Below are 19,084 nucleotides of genomic sequence, written 5' to 3'. Positions count from 1 at the left end.
TAGGCATGTGCAGTTGTGGTACAGGATGTGTCTTCAGTTCATGTGGTTTTTTCCTTCGGGAGAACATCTGCCTTTCCCCCCCTTCATCTGTCTGCAGAATCAGGCCCCTGCTTGTGCAGAGCCCGGCAGAGGACCATGAGCAAGAGAGTCCCTCTGGCTGGGGGCTGTAGCCTTGCAACCTGCCTGGCACCTGGTAAAACAGCCTGCAGAAACTGGGAACACCTTAGTGATTCACACATCCTCGAAGCAGCTCCTGCCAACAGAGCTGCTGCTGGAGAGGCCCAGCAGAGGCAGAGGTAGATTCCTGTGGATGTGTGTGTGTTTGTGTGTTTGGGTTGGAAGGGACCTTTAAAAGTCCTCAGATTTTGTGTAATTATGGGAATTTGTTGAAATGACCTACAGAATAATTTGCTCTTCAAAAAAATAGTCGTTGGTTAAAATAGTGTTTAGCCAACAGAAAAGATGGAAATGGGACCAGTGCCAATGCATCTCCCCCGGTCTTCTTTGCTTTCATAAGTTTTGGACACCTTTTCTTTTTCCTACAGAAGGCTTAAAATATGTGATTTGTACCGTATGTATGGGCCAGACCCAGGTATCCCTGAAAGTATCCCTGAAGGTATCCCAGGAGGTAGGAGGCTTCTCAGCAGTATAAATTGCAGTGAGCAATATTGTAGGGGGGGGGGGGGGGGTGTCAAAAATGCCAAAGCAAACCTGGTGGTCCTTCTGCAGGACACTGGTGGCAATAACTTGAGTTACAATATAATTTAAATTATTGTTATTATTAAATTATTTCAATTCTTTCCCTCAAATAAATTAGCTTGTATTTGTTGCTTCTTCTACTCCCACATTAAAAGAACAAACTCAAAAATCCAATCAAAAACATGCCCAGGTTCTAGTTAAGCTAAAAGCCAGGCTGTGAACCTTGGGACTGTGAGCTGTGCTACCTGACAATATTTTAAAAGATACAAGAATGACACTTTTAAGCTCAGGGAAGCAGACAAACTTTTCCCAGCTGCTTGAATAGCAGGCAGAGGTGTAGCCTGCCACTGGGTGGGAAAGAAGCTGTGAACGGTTGTCTTGCAGCTTGTGGGATGGTAAATGAGTAAGAGATCAACAGAAGGAAACGTTATGGGCCTGGCTGGCTGGTGTGACAGGCAGAGCACACCTTTCTCCTACTGTGAGCCACTCTGCGAGGGCTAAGCAGAGTTTCACTCTCAAAACTCCTTCTAATTCGAGGAATGTAATTAATGTGTGGCTTACTATCCCCTGTTAACATGAACAGAAGCAAATTATTCTCTGTAGCTTCTCATTCAGTGGCCTTTTTCTATGTAGTTCAAGGCCATTGAACATCATGCTTTCCTTTAATTACCTTTCTACCAGTTTTTGTTTTAGTTAAGTGTTAATTTTCAGACCTGCTTCCATGAGTTCTGCAAGAGCTAAATTTTTTCTCACTATTTATCATAAATCCACCATTAACAACAAAGTGAAGGAAAAAAATCCAGCAAGAAATCAGTGAGAGAAAAGGAAGAGAAAGTGTGAAGAATCTCTGCAAAAAGCCATGTAGGAAAGGGATGTAAGTGGTATAAAGAGCAGCTGAAGAGATACAGGAGAGAGCAGCTGGGAAACAAAAGCAGAAAGGCTGCTGGAACAAAGTTGGCTGTAGGCGGCCCGGATGGGAGGAAGGGGAAGTGGGAGCAGAAATGGGAGCCGGGAGTTTGTGTTTGGGCTTCGAGTGGAGGGTGAGGAGCTTGCAGTGAGGAATTACGACAGGAAGGAAGCCAGTGAAGGCAAATAAAGAGTGGAGATATAGTTTATGTAGTGAAAAAAAGATTAGGGGTAGCATTGGCCATCATGTGCTGACGGACTGCAAAACAGATAATCAGCTTGAAGCGGCAGTGGTGATTCTTCAGGAGACAACCTAGAAAAGAATATTGTGGCTTAATTTTAATCCTTTTTTAACCCAGGGTCTCTCCATATAAAGGATGAGCATTGTGTTGCCCCTAGCACTAAATGGAGTGCGTTGTGTTTTGTGCCTTGTCATTGATTCTAAATGCCTTTTGTGTTTCGGGGCTCTGAAAACAAAGGTCAAGTACTAGCAAATTCTGTTTTCTGTGAGAGATTTAATTAAATCCTAAGGACAAAGACAGAGTACTAGAAACAGCTATTGAGTGTGAAAGATGGGTAAATTTGCATTAGCATTTCTCTATCAGTTTGCACATAGCTTTGTAATTTGGTTTTTTGTTTGGTTGGTTGTTTTGTGGGATTTTTTTTTTTTTTGGTGTGTGTTTTGATAGACAGGAGAATAAATATTTTAAAAATCAAAGTAAGTCTTACAGATATTATTTTCTGCATGTAAGTTGTCCAATACATGCTTGGAAAAAGATGAGAGGAAACAGAGTGAGAAAGCATATAGAGTAGGATGGAACAATTTCTGAATATAGATTTGGCCTAGTATTTAGTGAGTTTAAATTGTAGGGCTGGAAATGGACTGGGCTGCCTAAGATGCTTTTGCATCCTTTATGGACAATAGCAGCAAACCAGAGGGTTTCAGCAATTAATAGAATACTGCTAATCAAACTTACTCATGAATAATCTGAGTAAATTGCTCAGGTAACTATGCTGTGGAAAACTCTGGAATCAAAGGGGAAAATATTTGTCACTTATTCAATATCAAGGCATTATTGTATTAGTCTATTATGCTTTAGAGGGTCTGAATTTTACCATGCCAACCTATTTTTTTCTAATTTAAATAACAAAAAATGAATGAACATATTAAGAAAAGCCATGTTATTGAAACTGAATACAGCTATCTTACTGGCAGACAGAAACCAAGAGATGCCACATGGCTGCCCCAACTGATCCTTCAATTTAACAGGTGATAAGGAAGGAATTCTTTCTCAGCTGGTGATAAAGCCTCTGAAGCAAAGAGTATTGGTGCATGAAGTTGGGAAGATAGACACGATGAAGTCATATGTCTATGGGAGCAGGAAACCATCCAGTTTGCCCACAATTTTGAAATTATGTATGAGTAATGCAGCTCCTTCTCCCAGTGTCAGATTTGATGTACAGGAAAAATCTCATGGACAGTGGGTGTAAAACCAGACAAATAAGAACATGCCATAAGAAAGGAAAAGTTGGAGACCTGGATATGTGGAGCAGATCATGTTCCAATGTCTCAAGTCCCACTGGGGGATTACCCTTCCAGAGCAAAAGCTCAGTTCTCTGCAGATGCAAGGGGAGACATATATTTCATAGACGGGCAGCCCCTGTGGCAGTCAGACTTTGGAGGTCACAATGAACCCGCTACATTTTACCTGGAAGCTAATGGATTGCCCCCTGGGGTAGACCTGCTAGGCCCTCTCTGCTCCACTAAGGCATTTTCTCTAATAAATAAGCTTTTGTGCTGTGCCAGGGTGGTCTTCTCCCACGCCTCCTGCACGGCTCTGCACCTCTGTGCAGAGACATCTTGCAGACATCCCTGCCGGCAGACATGACTCATTCTGGGGAGTCTGCGTGTGGGGTTTTGCAATAGTCTGATCAGGACATGAAAAGAGACATTAACGAAATGTCTGTTCAGAAGTACAAGGCACCCCACCATGCTCACGTAGATGCTATAAAGATGACTGCTGTGAAATGATCTGCTGGCTGCCCAGGGTGAGGTGGGGGGATTAAAACCTCCACCCAGCTGAGAAGAATGTTGGCTAATAGCTGATTGTCTCCCACACTGCAGGACACATACATTTCTTTCCTCATTTTCCCATGGTGTGGCATTACCTCCAGTGCTTTGCAGGCACTTTCCCTCAGACTCAATCTAGTCTAAAGAAGCCCAAATGAAAGACTGGATCCCATGGTTCGCATCAGAAGAAAGTGGGGGACTTCAACTTAACAAGATGCAGAGCATGCACCCTTCTGGTAGGGGATGCTCTGGATCCAGGTTTGAGAAGCTGGTTTAAAGACAGTTGCAGTTATTGCTGTGTGAGTGATAAGTCTGTGATGTTTCAGTGCCTTTTGGGAATGAGTCAAGAAGGAAACAGCAACAACTAACCAAAAAAAAAAAAAAAAAAAATCATGAGGTCATTAAATAGTAGAAGTACTGGCCACAAGAAATTCTTGCCATAGTTACCCACAGTGCAGATAACATCACTGACCACTGACTGTTATAACTGCATGATTTTTTATAATTGGACAGATTCCTATATTCAAATTACTGAAACTACAAGTATCATATCTAAACTATAACAGAGTTCAGGTTTCCTTCTGTGAAAAGGTCTTGTGTTTATCCAACTTGAAGTAGTGCCCAGCAGGCCCCTGTGGTGATGGTGCCATCATTTTCTACATGTTCAGGTAGCAGCATTATGCTCCCAGCACCATGAAATGCCCATAGGAATTCAGACCATGTCCATGCCGTGCCCAGCAGATGTGATGGCATAATCCAGCTGATTGAGGAACAGCTGCACAAAGCTTCAGCAGGAAGTGGGATTTGGGGCCTGGGCAAATAATATGATGGTCTGTGGAGGCTGATTGTGTCACTGTAGGTGCCTCAGCCAGCTAGCTAGAAACTAGCTCAGGTAAGTCTGGAGCTACAGAGGTGTATGTCCCTTTTCTGCATGCACATTGATAAGCAAGGGAAAAATTTCTGGTCTTAAGACCTGGGGCTAGTAGGTAAATCATGTTACCTGCTTTGACTTCCGCCAGCTGGATTAAACAACCACGTCTGTCAAAATGTTGTGAATGTGGTCTAAGCTGCTGTGGATATTTTACAGTATAACATTTCTGCCTTCAAGGAATATAAAATTATGGCATGGCCACCACCAAGGAGTGCTGGGAACTCCATGCAAACAGGCAAACAAAAGACATTTTCATTAAAACAAACTCCATAATAATTTGGACATAGTACTTACAGTTTCAATAATCTGTTTAAAAGAACTTAGTCTAGTTCTGAGTTATTCCATAATTTCAGCAAAGTTTGGCACAAAAATTGGAGTGACTGCAAAGGTGTAATGATGTAACTCTTTACAAATACTGCTTTGCATATGCATGTTCCAGCTTTGTTTTCATTGTATAAGACTCCTGAGGGACAGCTTTGTTTGCCACAGTACCTTTTGTTTCTGTGGTAAAGGTTCTAGAACATCAGCCGGAGGCAATTTTGCAAGTATGAGTATGGCTATGGGCCACGAATGAGTCAATCACCTTGTACTTTTTTTAATCCAGTGCTTTATAGAGCAGCCTCATCTATTCTTATGCTGTAGAGGCAGCTTAGGACAATGCTGACATTCTCCAGTCCTGGTGGATGGGCTTTATTTGACTCTGGAAAAAGCAAACTGAGTTGGCTCTTTTCCCCCCTCTGCCTAAAAACTCTCCATCAAGAATGTATTATTTTGCATCTACTACATTTTTGAAATGGCCTGTTCCTGGCCTTTGATTTGTCCCTTTGACAGATTATTTTGCTATAATCAAGTTAGGAGTCTGTAGAATCATAGAATGGTTTCTGTTGGAGAAGTCCAACCATTAACCCAACACTGCCAAGTCCACCACTTAAACCATGTCCCCTCGCGCCACATCTGCACCTCTTTGAAAAGGAGACTCAACCAGTTCCCTCGGCAGCCTGTTTCAATACTGGACAATCCTTTTGGTTTGTCAGGAAAAACTTTTTCCTAATATCCAATCTAAACCCTTCCTCCTGCAACTTGAGGCCATTTGTTCTTGTCCTATTTCTCTTCTCCATTTCAAATAAGGCAGTTCTGGGGATTTGAAGTAGCCATAATTATAATAAATATTATTATAATAATTAAGAAGCAAAACAATGAGGTAAAACTGATATAAAATTGCCATCTTCTGAGTATCAAGAGTTGAATTGCCCAACATTGCATAGCATTTTATCACAGGAAGAAGGAAGTTTGATGTCTTTATCTTCAAGAAGGGAGGAAGAGAAGAATAAGAAGGTTAACTCTTTGATAAGAGCTTGCTCACACTTTCATACACATAGTTTTCTGCCTCTGATCACACCTGTAAAATTTCCATTTCTGGAGTTTGGCTTGGTATGGCCAAATGAAAGCAGAATTATAATAAAAGTCAATATATAAACAATCTTTGTTGTCTAGGACTAGACTCTCTCAAACCTTATAGATGTGTTCAAAGAGTACCAGAGCTCTACAAAGGAAACAACAGTGGTAGCATTGGTATAAAATAAGGTTTAACAGATTGCCTAGTGGCATGAGATTAAAAAAATATCCTGATTGTGAACAAAATCAGCTTCTGGGATTTAGTTATGAGAGTTCACCAAAAAATTACTAATTTAACTGATTTATAATTCCTGAAGTTGCAGTGAATTTGAATTCTTTTTCAGTGACTAAACTTTTTTTTTTTAAATATCCGGAAGATAGTCATATGAAACACATGCATTTTTTAAAACTACATATTTAATGGAATTTGAGTGCATTTAATTTAAGACAAGTCATATAGAATCTTGTGACGCTTCATAATATCAAAGTAATTTTCTCTGACTTGTGTTGAGAATCTTTACTCTGTGAATGTCAGGAACAGCAACTTCTGCCATTCTGTCCCGAAAAGGATCACACGGAGCCCTCTCTGTTTATACCAGCAAAGTTATGAGATGTGTCATTTAGAAGTTAATTATCTGTTAAGGGCCGAAACTGTTAAATATTTCCCAGCCCCAAGATAAAAAACATGGCTTTTTATGGATTTGTCATAGTCTTCATCACAGCAAAGCATTTACAAGGAGCATAGATATTTAGGACAGCATACATAAAAACAAAGCCAGGGCAATCGAAGCTAGTTTACTTTTAAACTCAGCCTAGTTTACTTTTAACTTTTGTCTTCAGAAGAACTATTTGAGCAAGGACTGCAAAACTAATCCAACCAGAGGAAATGTGATATGTGTATGCCAGGGAAGTAGGAGTAAGGTGGGGTGGGAGAAATTTGTTTTAAGAGAGAGCACTTAGGGTTATGAACTGGAGAAATAAGAAGAAAACTCCTTAATCTCAGAGGTGAGTCACAGTTAAGATAATAGCAGTGTAGAAAATCGGATTCATGATAGCTTTTAAGAGGCCTAAAATGATGATAATCACTCTACTTTTAATAGAAATACATATTTATTTATATTTCCATTTATACAATGTAAATATATAGACACAAAAGATGTATTATTTCTGCTTATGTCCTGGTGAATGAGACCATAAGGAGATTACTTTTTAGCTCCTGCTTTAATATACTCCTACATTTCTGAAACCTTTTTTTTTTCAGGCATTTTTTTCCACAGTTTTTTGTTGACTTAGAGTTGAATTTGTTTGGCTTTTCAAAGATTTCCAACAAGAAGTACTTGGGCCATTTTTAAGCCCTGGGATATTGAAAATAAAAAAGCTTTTTCTCAAGGAAGAATTTCTGGTATATTGACATTTTCTGTACCTATCAAGTGGTTTTAATGGGAAAATAGTATTTGCCGTGGAAGTGGTCCTTTCTAGGGTACGAATCTTTCAACATTCCAGTGGAATTTTGATTTGCTTTCAAATCAGTTTGTGAGCTTTTGACATACATTGGTTAAAGGATTTTTTTCCTGCACCTTTAAAGCATAAAAGCAGAGGGAGCCTGTGCTGTATGTGCACTTGTGGCTGACGTTGGCCTAAGCCATACGGTGACCAGATATGGGAGCTGCTATCTATCTCTGGGCTCACAGCTGCCCTCCTTTCCAGATCCAGCAGAAGTTACTTTGGGAGTGTCTATGCTGTTTGTACAACGATGTCTGCAGGCAGCAAACACATCTGCGTTTGCACTGGAACAGACAATGCCATCCAGTTTACTTCCTCCCTTGCAGAAGTTTGTTTTCAGACCGGATCCTCTCCATCAGACTGAGCCATGAAGTTCCAAAAGGTGATCCCCCCCTCTATTTCTAGTTTTACAACAATGATTCAGATTCAGGTGCCCCATTTCTTACTCATCATTCACCATTTGCAGGCAGTGGGAGCAGGTTCTCCTCAGGGTTCCAGCACAAGTACTACAGTGCTTGAAAATGCACTGTAATAGGGAACAGCAGCAGCTACCCTCTGCTGGGAAGCTGGGATGCATTGGAACAGGAAAGGCCACAAGCCTGGAGCCTCACACCTTTATTAAATCTGGTGACATGCAGGAAAAACATTTATTTACGTACAGGTATATGTTGCACTGTTTCAACATCAAATACATGTTTGCCAACAGATGTTTGAAAGATACTGCGTGTCTATCCATAGGAAATTCTCTTTTGACCAATTACATGCAAAAGGGTTTTCTCATGCTAGCAGTTCTTATTGCCTAGGCCACATCTATTCTATTTCTGTTAGAGGTCATATGTTTTGCCTCATCAAGAGCCAAGATAACTTTTCTCAGCATGCTGAATTATGACTAATATCTCTCTCATTTTTTTACTTTCTCTCTCCTACTCATAGAGCATTTTAACGTGTTCATTGCTCAGAGCATTTTGCATTTCAAGCTTTCAGTCAGTAATTCCCTGAGGAGTCTTTTAAGTGCATAGGTGAGTTCTCAAGGGAGGTGAGGGGGCTGCAGCGTGGTCACCACCGTGACTGCAGCTTTAAATCAGCTACTTACAGACACCAGCATTCATTACCTAACGCAGCCTTTACTTTCCAGGTTTTGCAAGCACACTAAGATCAATGCTAGTGAGACTTTATCATTACTCAAAGTCAGTTCAGATGTCTGCTTGAGCATCCATCACACCTTGCCTGAAGCAGGAAGCTCCTGCAAGTAGCCTGTTGCACAAATGGGCTTTAGCAATGATAAAATATTTTGCCCAAGGACTGGATTTGTTGACCAGTTTTCCTCCCAGGGCTTCAAGCCATGCTGGCCTGTGCTATTAACTGTCCCTAGGACTAGAGCAGAGGCTAAACTAAGCCATTTTTGCAGGGCAAAGAAGGAGAGAGGGCGGTGGACTGAAGGCAGGCTTAATATGATGTGATCTAACCTTCATGCTGACTAAATTGGAAGCTGAATGTGAGGGGACCTCATGCATTACTAACTTGGCCTAATATGGTGAACAGGATATAGTCTCATTTCTGTCTTGTGCAACTCTTCTGAAGTCAGCAGCTACTTCAGGAACACGGGTGTCCCAGCCTGTTTTCTCATTCTGAGAGTGTATGCCTTTTAATGTGCACACTCAGTGAACTGAAAAATGTAAATGGCATTTCACTTTATTACAAACTCTTTTGCTTAGTTCTCCTTAGCTTTTTCACAAGAAGATGGGAGTAACAGTACCTGCTCAGAGAGGGCTGAGCCAATACTTTGAGTATTCCACTGTTCTTGCGTTCTTGCTGTTTGCTAAATGTTCCTGAAATGAGCATTACTGAAACCTTTTACATGCACAGTTTTATTACTCTCATGTACAAGACTGTTATTTGCAAAATAAACAGTATTACTTGTACTTTTTATGAGTATTTTATCATGGTTTAGAGGAAGCCAAATGTAGTAATTTGACAGTTTACTGATATTCTGTATTTAATAAGAAATTTCAATCTCTGCCAAACAATCAGTTCTTAAGTCAGTGTCATTTTGTACCACAGAAGAATCAAGAACATTTAAATATCTTATAAAATAGGCAAGAGAATATGGATATGGGGGCCATGATTTTAGTTTTATTAGGCTTATCAGTTTGTTAGTTTACTTTGTATAGACATCAACTTACTTAGAAACACTTTCAAGAATTAGAGATGACATGGTTTTGAAGAGAGAAAAAATGATCCTTTAGGTTTCCATGTTTTATCAGCTCAGTGTTTTCAGGTCATGTATATGTTGAGTAATTCCTATCTCACTCAAGAAAACCTAGTTCAATCCAAGATGTGTCATAACAAAAGCAACAAGAAGAAATGACCCATTTAGTTTATTTATCAGGAAGATAAAACAAAACAATTCAATGTTCAAAAGTTCAATGCAGTAGCTGGTTGTGTAGGATGGGGATTCCTATGATTTCTAAGGGGCCAATGCCAGAAATATGTAAGTTCCTAATCATATAGACACAAATAGTCTGACTGAAGTAAGTGAAAATGGGCTTTAAGATCCCAGCATGTGAATGAGTGTTCTCTAGATTAAAAACTATTACATTACACTCTCATGTTACAACGTGAGTACTTATCACACTGGACACTTAACCCATACCTGCTTTTAAAAATTAGAATCTAATATCCTTTTTGATGCTGGTAGCCAAACTGCCTTTTACAGTTTCAAAGCAGTGCTCAGAGTTTCCTAGACAGCTGCATGAGTACCTCCCACACAAATTCTATTCTATTTGAGACAGACAGACAAGCACTTTTAGTCCACCACAGTTGTGAGAAAAGCCCAGTCTGACAGACATGTTTGAAACACAGAGTTTGCACGCAGATGAACACAAACACAGCAGCTTTGCTCACCACAAACACTGGTAGAAGTTCTCAGGTGTACTGCTCCTTCACTGGCAAATAAACATGTGAGGCTGGGCCTGTCTGATGCCCAGCACTCATCTCTGTGAATTCTCCAAGTTGCCAAGCAATGGGATGGTGCTTCTCTCCACTTTCTGTGTTGAATCTGGGCCACTGCAAAAAAAAAAAAAAAAAAAAAAAAAAGGCAAAGAGCAAGACACAGCAACAGAGCAAGACCCATGTAGCTTTGTTTCAGGGAGATCTGGAGAGGATGCAAGGTGTTTTGCGTTTCCAAGAGTACCTGTAAGTTTTCCCACAGACATTGGATAAAACACATAAGTGGCATCTGTTGATCACAGTGCTGATCCTGCCCACTAAGCTGCAGAATCAGGCTTCCTCTTCCATACACTATTACAGGCTCATGAATTTTGCATTATTTTCAGCTAGGTGCCTCAAATCACCCTGCTCAGGCCTGGCATCATCCCTAATGCTTAAATCAAGAGCACTGCGAATTAGGCTCTGTATCTCTAGTGATGATTTTCATCTTGCTTGAGATGAAGACTGCAAGAAACATTTTCTGTGTATTTTAGAAATTACTTACTGCTTCACATATGAAATGATCCCAAGCATACACCCTGTAGCTTGCAGAAATGTTCTCTTTGGACTGTGGTTGCTGAAATGGAACATCTGCATTTCCAAGAGCAACCAAACCCTCTGAATCAAAGGGCTGTGGTAGTAGCCAGCACAAAACAACAGAGCAGGAAATGTTGCTGTAGCCTGTATTTTTGCTTTAACTGAACATACTTCTCAGCAGAAAACAAAAACAAAGATGCAGACAGCTGTGGATAAGAAAAAGCAAAATGCAGAAAGCCATTTCTTATTTTTTCTGAATAAAGCAAGACAGCAAGTACTGATATTCAATACTGAATAGCTCAAACACTCTAACATTTGCCTATTAATTTGTTTCCTAACCAAGACATGGAAAATAACTTATAGTGCTAATGATTCAGTTGTTACTGGGAACTGTTCAGTGACCAGAGATCAATGACTTGACAATCACTATGCAATTTACAGTGATCTTTGTAAAAATGTCATTGCCATTTATGGAACTGCAGTGGAAGTTGAAGAAACCGAAACAGTACAGTGGCCTCTGTCCAGTAATATTTGAAATCATTACTTTGCTCGAGTCTCAAACTGACACACAGGAAGGTCAGGTTGGACATTAGGAGGAATTTCTTCATAGAAAAGGTTGTTAAACATTGGAATGGACTGCCCAGGGAGATGGTGGAATCACTATTCCTGAAGGTGTTGTAGAAAAGACAGGATGTAGCACTTAGTGGCATGTTCTAATTGACACGGTGGTTGTTTGGTCAGAGGTTGGCCTGGATGCTCTCAGAGGTCCTTTCCAACCTAAGGGATTCTGTGATTGTTTCCTTATTTGAAGAAAAGGTTCCTGCTGCAGTCTGAGGATAAGGTTTGAATTGGAAACACCAGCACAGGCTGCACAGGTTACATGTTTAGTGCTGGTATTTCTTCTTTCTGTTGGTGTGCTACCTTGCTGTTGTCTGGACGTAAACCAGAATGCTTGGAACTTCTGGCACTGTGGAAGCTGGCCTCTCCTTCCCTGGACACGCACGATGGCAGAGTGGCTGCCACTGAAAAGGATCTCTGGAGGCCAGCTTCTCCAGTGCCCCTGATCAGGTAGGACAGAACCGCAGAATCACAGAATGGGTCAAGCTGGAAAGGTACTACAGTGGCAATCTGGTCCAATCTCCCTGCTCAAGCAGGATCATCCCAAAAAACATGGCAAAGGATTGCGCCCATGTGGCTCTGGAATACCTGCAGCGAGGGATCACCTAAGGACCCCCGACAGCGGCTGCCCAGGGCCTGGCTTTTGAAGATCCGCAAGGACGGAGTCCGCAACAGCTCTTGGGGTGACCCTCACTGCCACTTGTCCCCCCGTGCCAGTGCCAGTGCCCGCGCCGTGCCGAGGCGGCGGGAGCCACCAGCGCTGTGGCGCCTCCGGGGAGCCGGGAGGGAACGCGGCGGCAACATCCCCCCATGGCACGGGGAGCCCGCGACAAGGGGCGCTTTTCCCGGCGGGATGGGGCCCCTGGGCTCCGCGCAATTCCCGCCGGAACCGCCGGGCGGGGGCGGGCGCACAAAGACAGCGGCTCCCGGAAGGGGGATCCCGGGCTGTCCCACGGGGGCCGGCCCGAGCCGATCGCGCTGCCTCCCGCCCGCTCCCGCTTTTTCCTTCACCTGGGCAACGAGGCTGGTGAAGAGTCTGGAGCGCATATCCCATGAGGAGCGGCTCAGGGGGCTGGGGGTGTTTATCCTGGAGAAAAGGAGGCTCAGGAGTGACCTTACCGCTCTCTACAACCACTGAAAGAAGGCTGGAGCCGGCTGAGGGTCGGCCTCTTCTCCCAGGCAACAAGCAACAGGACCAGAGAACACAGACTCAAGCTGCGCCAGGGGAGGTTTAGACTGGACATTAGGAAGAGTTTCTTCACAGAAGGGGTGATTAGACACTGGAATAGACTGCCCAGGGAGGTGGTGGTGACTGCCCTGGAGGTGTTTAAGGAAAGACTGGGTGTGGCACTCAGAGCCCTGGTCTGGTTGTCACGGTGGTGTTCGGTCGTACGTTGGCTTGGATGGTCTCGGGGGTCTGTTCCAACCTCACCGATTCGGTGACTGTGATTCCTTCCCAAGCGCGCGCGCGCACCTCCTGCCGCCGTCCCGTCCCCGCCGGCACCGGAGCCGTTCCCCCCGCGCATGCGCCCCGTCCCACTGTTCAAACAGGAAGGCGGACATGTTGGTGCCTCTCGCAGGTTCCCTTGCAGCCGCCGGACCTCACGCTCTCCCCTCCCCTTAAGCCGCCTCCTTCCCTCCCCTCTCACGCCGCAACCTCGGGTCCGTCCTGAGGCGGTCCGGGCTGCCGTCCCGTCGGTGAGGCAGCGAGAGGCGGAGAGGGAGGGGCTGAACCGGCGTTGGCAGCGGCGGGAGGCAGCGAGAGGAGGAGAGAGGAAGAAAGATGCTGCTGCGGCCGTTCCGCCGGTGAGGTTACTCGTTCGCCGCCCGCGGGGGCAACTCGCCCGGTGCCTTCCTCGCTTCCTCGCCCTGTGCCCACGGACGGACCGACCCCACGGCGCTGAGACACGCCGTCGAGAGGATTCCCCTAAACTTTATTTTTCCATCATTTTTTTGCCTTGTTGGTGTGGCTGCAGGCTTTTGTCTTTCTTCTGTTCTTTTTTTATTTCTTTCCCCCCCCCCCCCCTTTTTTTTTTTTTTGCTTCCCCTCTTCTGTTGTTTCTTCTGGTTCACCGGAAAGAAAGCCGCGCTCCGGAACCTGGCACCGACCCGCCGGCGCTGCAGCAGCAGGGCGAGGAGGAGGGACCGCTACGCTGGAGCCCAGGACGGCTTTCCCGGCTGGGAAAATGGGAATGCTGAGGCGGTGGGGCCCGAGCAGAGGAGGGAGGGAGAGGAAACCTGCTGCTGCGGAGCTGTGAGCATCCCGGGAAGCTGCCTGCGTGCCTGGAGGAGGGGGAGAAGCAGCCTCGTCCCCCGCCTGCTGCGGGCTCCCCTTGGATTCTCTGCCCCCTTGGCGGGGACTTGCCCCTGAGACTTCTGTGATTGAAGGGATCTCGCAGGAGGCGCTTCCTCAGCCTGGTGCAGGCTGCAGTTTCTCTTTTGTGCTCGCCTGTTCCTGTTTTTTTTTTTTTACTTTATCATTATTATTATTTTTTAACCTTAACTTTGCTCTGGAATAAGGGAAACTTTTTAACTCCGGAAACATGTCGACGGGAGAGAGTTTTGAGTCTCGGTTTGAGAAAATCGACGTGACTTTGAAGGACCCCAAATCCGAAGTGAACGTGGACTGTTTGCTGGTGAGTACGGAGCGCCGATGGGCCCCCGGTCACGTCTCCCCGAATTCCTTACCCTGTGGGACCGAATCTCGCTCTCCTGGCTGAGTCACCGCCCTGCTCGGCTCCGTGCTGGTGTTTTGTTTACCCAGCGTTGGGCTGAGGGTGCGTGAATGTGCCCGTGTGCCGGGAGAGCGGCTCCTGCCAAGGAGGCGCCTGCCCAGCCCTGCCTCACACTTGTCATCTCTCGCTGCCGGCGCTGCTCTGTGCCCCGCCGGCTGTCACAGGGGCGGCGGAGCCTTTCTTTCCACAAAGGCGGAATTCGTGAGTGCCGCTCCTCTGTGTGAGCACAGGACGTCAAATAGCTTTGACACCAGTTCTCTCTCCAACAGCTTTTTTAAAGACTGAGGTCCTCTTATGCTGTGGTCATGCACTGCAGCGCTGACGGTCGCATACAACGCGATTAATAAGCCCTTACAGGTGGGGGCAGGTGTTTAAATGCATTTTAAACTGGTGGTTGTGCTAGGCCTGCTCGCTTGTTATTTCCCTAATTGATCACACCTAATAGCTGGGTCTCACCAGTGCTGTCAGCGTTAAAACCGCATCATAGGAAAGCAAGCCATAACACTTCCTGATATAAAACCAACCAACGTCATTTGGTGGCTGATCGACAGAATTGGATGCTCTTTTAGTCCTCATTTAGTTCACTTAGTACCGCAGTAAACTGCATGCCAAATACAAGCAATTTGCTTGGGATACATCTGGGTCCCTAGATACGCCTAGAGATGTCCTTAAATAGTACCAAAGTGTAATTTGTGCTTTCACACTGAAGTAGAGGGCTTATTTTCTTTGGAGCAAGTGATGGAAGTTCTTTAGTGTATTTTTTCCCTGTCTTTCTGTTGTCAGAGAGAGGAACAAATAATTGAATTTGTTCCTCGTATGAACTCTGACATTTGGGGTTGGAAGGGAAGGGAGGTGTGGGGGTGGAGATAGCTCTTAATAGTCATTCTTCATTTTCTGCTGCATGGTTCTTGGCAGAAAGCTTGCTCGAGCATAAGGCGGCGAATAGATTACAAGAATAATGCAAGAATCTGGGCAAGTTCACAATATTGTTTACTCTCTTTAACTTACTACAGGTTTGTGAGCTTCTGAAGTGTTGGCATATCAAACCTACCTCCCTAGATAAAAGCAGAGCCTTGTGGATGCTGCTGTCACAAAGGAAAATAGTGCTGCATCTTCTAGTTAGCTTGCTTCTCTTGATCTGCTTTACCTATCTGTCATCTTAGAGCCACAGCTAATGAGGAAACCTCTGGTTCCTAGGATATAGTGTGTCAATTTTGGTACCTCGAGACTTATCAGACGTTTTTACAGCCAGGTTCTATTGATAGGTGTCAAGAGTATAAAGTCAGATAAGAGTTCAGAGTTTATATTAACCGTGGCTCAGTTTGTTAGTATGTGCTGAAGTGCTGGCAGTTCTATGGAAACCTTCCTACAGTGGTAGGAAGGAGTTGGCAGGTATCGGACATGCAGTTGGTAGTATCTTTAACTGTATTCCTTAATCTTATAATCAGTTTAAGGATTTGCCCCATTTCAGTTATCTTAATTGTGATTAGGAGCTAAGCTGTAGTCAGTTTGGGAATGAACTTGCTGGGATGCTTCCTGTCATGCTTGTTGAAAGTTTCAGAACATGTGTTTGCATTACAGATTTTAAGGTCCTTTGAAGTGACAATTTTTTAGGCAATTTCTTTTAAACTATTATCAATTAAAAAAGAAATGCTGCTTCTGAGGAAATCACTTGGTAAGCTAACTTTGTATGTGTTTGGTCAATATATCAGTCTTAACTGCTGGCAGGACATATACTTTGCTTCACTTGTTCTTGGGGTCTTTTCCGTAGAAGAATTTAAGTATCCTAACATTTTCTAAACGGCTTAAATATTTTACACCAGTTCTTAATGTGATGATTCACACTGCAAGCATCGTTCTTGGCTCAAAGTACTATTTATGTATCAAATCCATTAAAATCTGTATGGATATGCTTTTAAGGAAGAAATGCTTAGGTGTAGGTGTGATTGATCTGCATTTGAATACCTTCTGAAATGAACTCCCCATTCTCCTCTGGGCAAGTCTCAGTTAAAGAGGGAAATTTGACAGACTTTAGACGTGGTACACTTAACAAGAAAGTTAAATCATATTCTTCTGATCTGACTACATACAAAAATTATTTCTAGTAAAACTTTAATTAAAGATAAAAATATTTTAGATTTTTAAAGTTGTGCATTGATATTCCTTATAACTGCTTTGGCTTTTCCTAAGCAAAGGTGGTAGCTGACTGTGTGTGTCTGAGTGGAAATACAGGAATAGCAAATATGCAGACACTTCAGCATCTGATACTCTGTATGTGTAGGTTTAAAATGCTGGGGTTCATTTAGGTTCAGGGAACATTTTATTTGGCTATATGATGAAAAGTCCCAGCAATGCTCTTTGCTTCTCTTAGGATGGTTTTATCCTCTAACTTGGTTCCATTTTTCTTCTGCCCTTATATTTCTTCCCCATCAGTTTGTACCCTTTGTGAACTAACAGGCAAGACACGGACTAACCTTTAAATCAGCTTTGTAGCCGTTTTGGGTTTTGTTGACTGTCATAAGCTGTGTTCTGTATGCTAGAAAGAGTCTAAATTTAAATGTGCAGTAGTATGAGAACTCTAAGAAAAGAAGGTGGGGGTGGGGCCTGATACAAAGGAAGATGTGTTTGTTACCGATTCAGGAAGGTGTGGGAGAAGAGTGCTGACAACGGAGCAGAGCAGGCGGAAAAGGCACACTGAGGGCCTTGTAACTTCAATTTACATGCTGCAGGAAGGAAATTCATAAAGCCCAAGTGCAGGGCAGAGATGTGTTTATTTTTCCTGTTTGCTCTTATGTAATAAAAAACAGAGTAAGAAAATGAGTTTAGGTTGCAACTGTCTGTGACAAAATTTGTTTCTTTGGGGCTTCCGTGCACTTGATTCAGTATTAGGCAGGGGAATCATAGATAAGCTGTTGTTTTTTTTTTGTTTGTTTTTTTTTTTTTTTTTTGATGAGGCCTGAGGAGACTCAAGCCTGATTTAAGTATAGACGATGTGTCACAGCATCATGTAGTGCATTTTCTCAAAATACTTGTTACAGTCCTACAGTCCCCAAAAGATATAATAACAGTGAAGGCTGTGTTAGAGAGGTGTCACACTGTGGGGTGTGCAGTGGTCAGATCTGGTGATTTCCATAGGGGTGCTGAATAGGCCCAAAGGCAGTGAAGTGACTAACTATTAACTGGAGTTAGTGAGCTTAAACACTGAAAAGCAGTATTCAGTGAGCATCATTCTACAACAGTTTTTGGAATGAACCCGTGTTTTAGTAAATTCTTGGGTTTTATGGGCTTCCAGTTTTTGGAGAGTGGGAGGTAAGGAGTGTAATAAGTGTGGAGATATGGGACATTTTGACCTGAAATATGGTTTTGATTCTAAAATAACTAGTAAGTTTTCATGGAAATGTGTTTTGGTTCTCTCTCTGTTCAGGTAGGTGCTCACAAAGAGTGTTTTCATGGTTTATACAGGCACTTGAATTATTATATATATTCTTTTATATGTATCTAACAATATAATATTGTAATTATTCAGGTACTCAGTCAGTTACTTCCATAGTTGATTTTAGAAACTTCATACTTTTGGTGGTCTTAATCTTTCAAGTTGTCAAATATTTCATTTGCTGAGCAGTTTGTCTTCAAAATAACTGACAGCAGTAAACATTGCAAATCAAAGCATATCACAAACTTGTTTTATCTGCTCTGAAGAGGTTTCCATTTTTGTTGCACCAGAAATGCATAGCTACAGAGCTTGATTCACCTGTTTTTCCTAGGCCTGTTTCATCAGCTAGATGAATTCATATTCATCTGTCTTGCATAGGAAAAGGCAAGATGATCTCCTCATCTTTGATATTTGGAGTTCTGTATATCTATGTTACTAGACATATTTGCCTTTTGTTAAATGTGTTAGAAAGCACTTCTGAAGACGATAATAAAATTTTAAAAAGCAATAAATAAAAAGTAAATAACTGAAAGTATTTTTACTTTAGAGGTATCTGTCCAAATAGCTGTTGAAATCATATTGGCTGAAACCACATTAGCTCTGCTCTTAAAGTTGAGTGATTAAATGCTAGAAAAACTTGGTGTCTGAGAAGCTTCCTTGATTGCTGATGAATATATATATATATATATATATATTTTTTTTTTTTTTTTTAAGAAGCAGAACTTTATGAACAGTTGCAGATTGTCAGCTTCAGGATTCTTTAAGTTGTCTGAAGCTGGTCCAAAGTAAGGAAAGTTGTTGTGACTGACACAACCTCCTTGGACATCTTTCAGCCATTCTTTAGATCCCAGTGGAAGGTCTGCAGTTGCAGTGGGACAATCACCAGCATCACTACAGACTGGGTGTTGAATGGTTTGAGAGCAGCCCTGTGGAGAAGGATTTAGGGGTTTTATCTGAATTTCTTGCTCATCTGTCAGAAAATGTCCTTTTTGACAGGGGCTGTTAGTGTCAGGGCAAGGGTTTTTAATTGAAACGGATGCAGATTTAGATTGGACATGAGAAAGAAATTTTTTACTGGGAGGATGAGGATGGTGAGGTGCTGGAACAGCTTGCCTAGAGAAGTTGTGGATACACCATCCATGGAGGTGTTCAAGGCTGGATTGGATGGGGCTTTGAGCAGCCTGATCTAGAGGAAGGTGTCTTTGCTATGGCAGGGATTTGGTATACTAGATGATCCTTAAAGGTCCCTTCTAACCCAAACCATTCTG

The 19,084-nt window shown here is 42.9% G+C and overlaps 1 protein-coding gene across 7 annotated transcripts in view; it reads left to right on the top strand.

Annotated features, from left to right (window-relative positions):
- Positions 1-13,210: 13,210 nt before the first annotated feature.
- ROCK1 (Rho associated coiled-coil containing protein kinase 1) overlaps positions 13,211-19,084 on the top strand; it is an 84,103-nt gene continuing 78,229 nt past the window's right edge. For all 7 annotated transcript variants that reach the window (XR_009114356.1, XR_009114357.1, XM_058022310.1 and 4 more), the window contains exon 1: positions 13,211-14,284. Coding sequence is in view for 5 of the 7 variants with exons in the window: in XM_058022310.1 (XP_057878293.1) it covers positions 14,192-14,284 (93 nt within the window). In the remaining 2 variants the exon portion in view is untranslated. The remainder of the gene's footprint in view (positions 14,285-19,084) is intronic.

Source organism: Melospiza georgiana, chromosome 1 (genome assembly GCF_028018845.1).
Source record: "Melospiza georgiana isolate bMelGeo1 chromosome 1, bMelGeo1.pri, whole genome shotgun sequence".
Lineage (NCBI taxonomy): Eukaryota > Metazoa > Chordata > Aves > Passeriformes > Passerellidae > Melospiza > Melospiza georgiana.
Note: the sequence above shows the minus strand (reverse complement) of the source record. Positions and strands in the feature narration are given on the sequence as shown.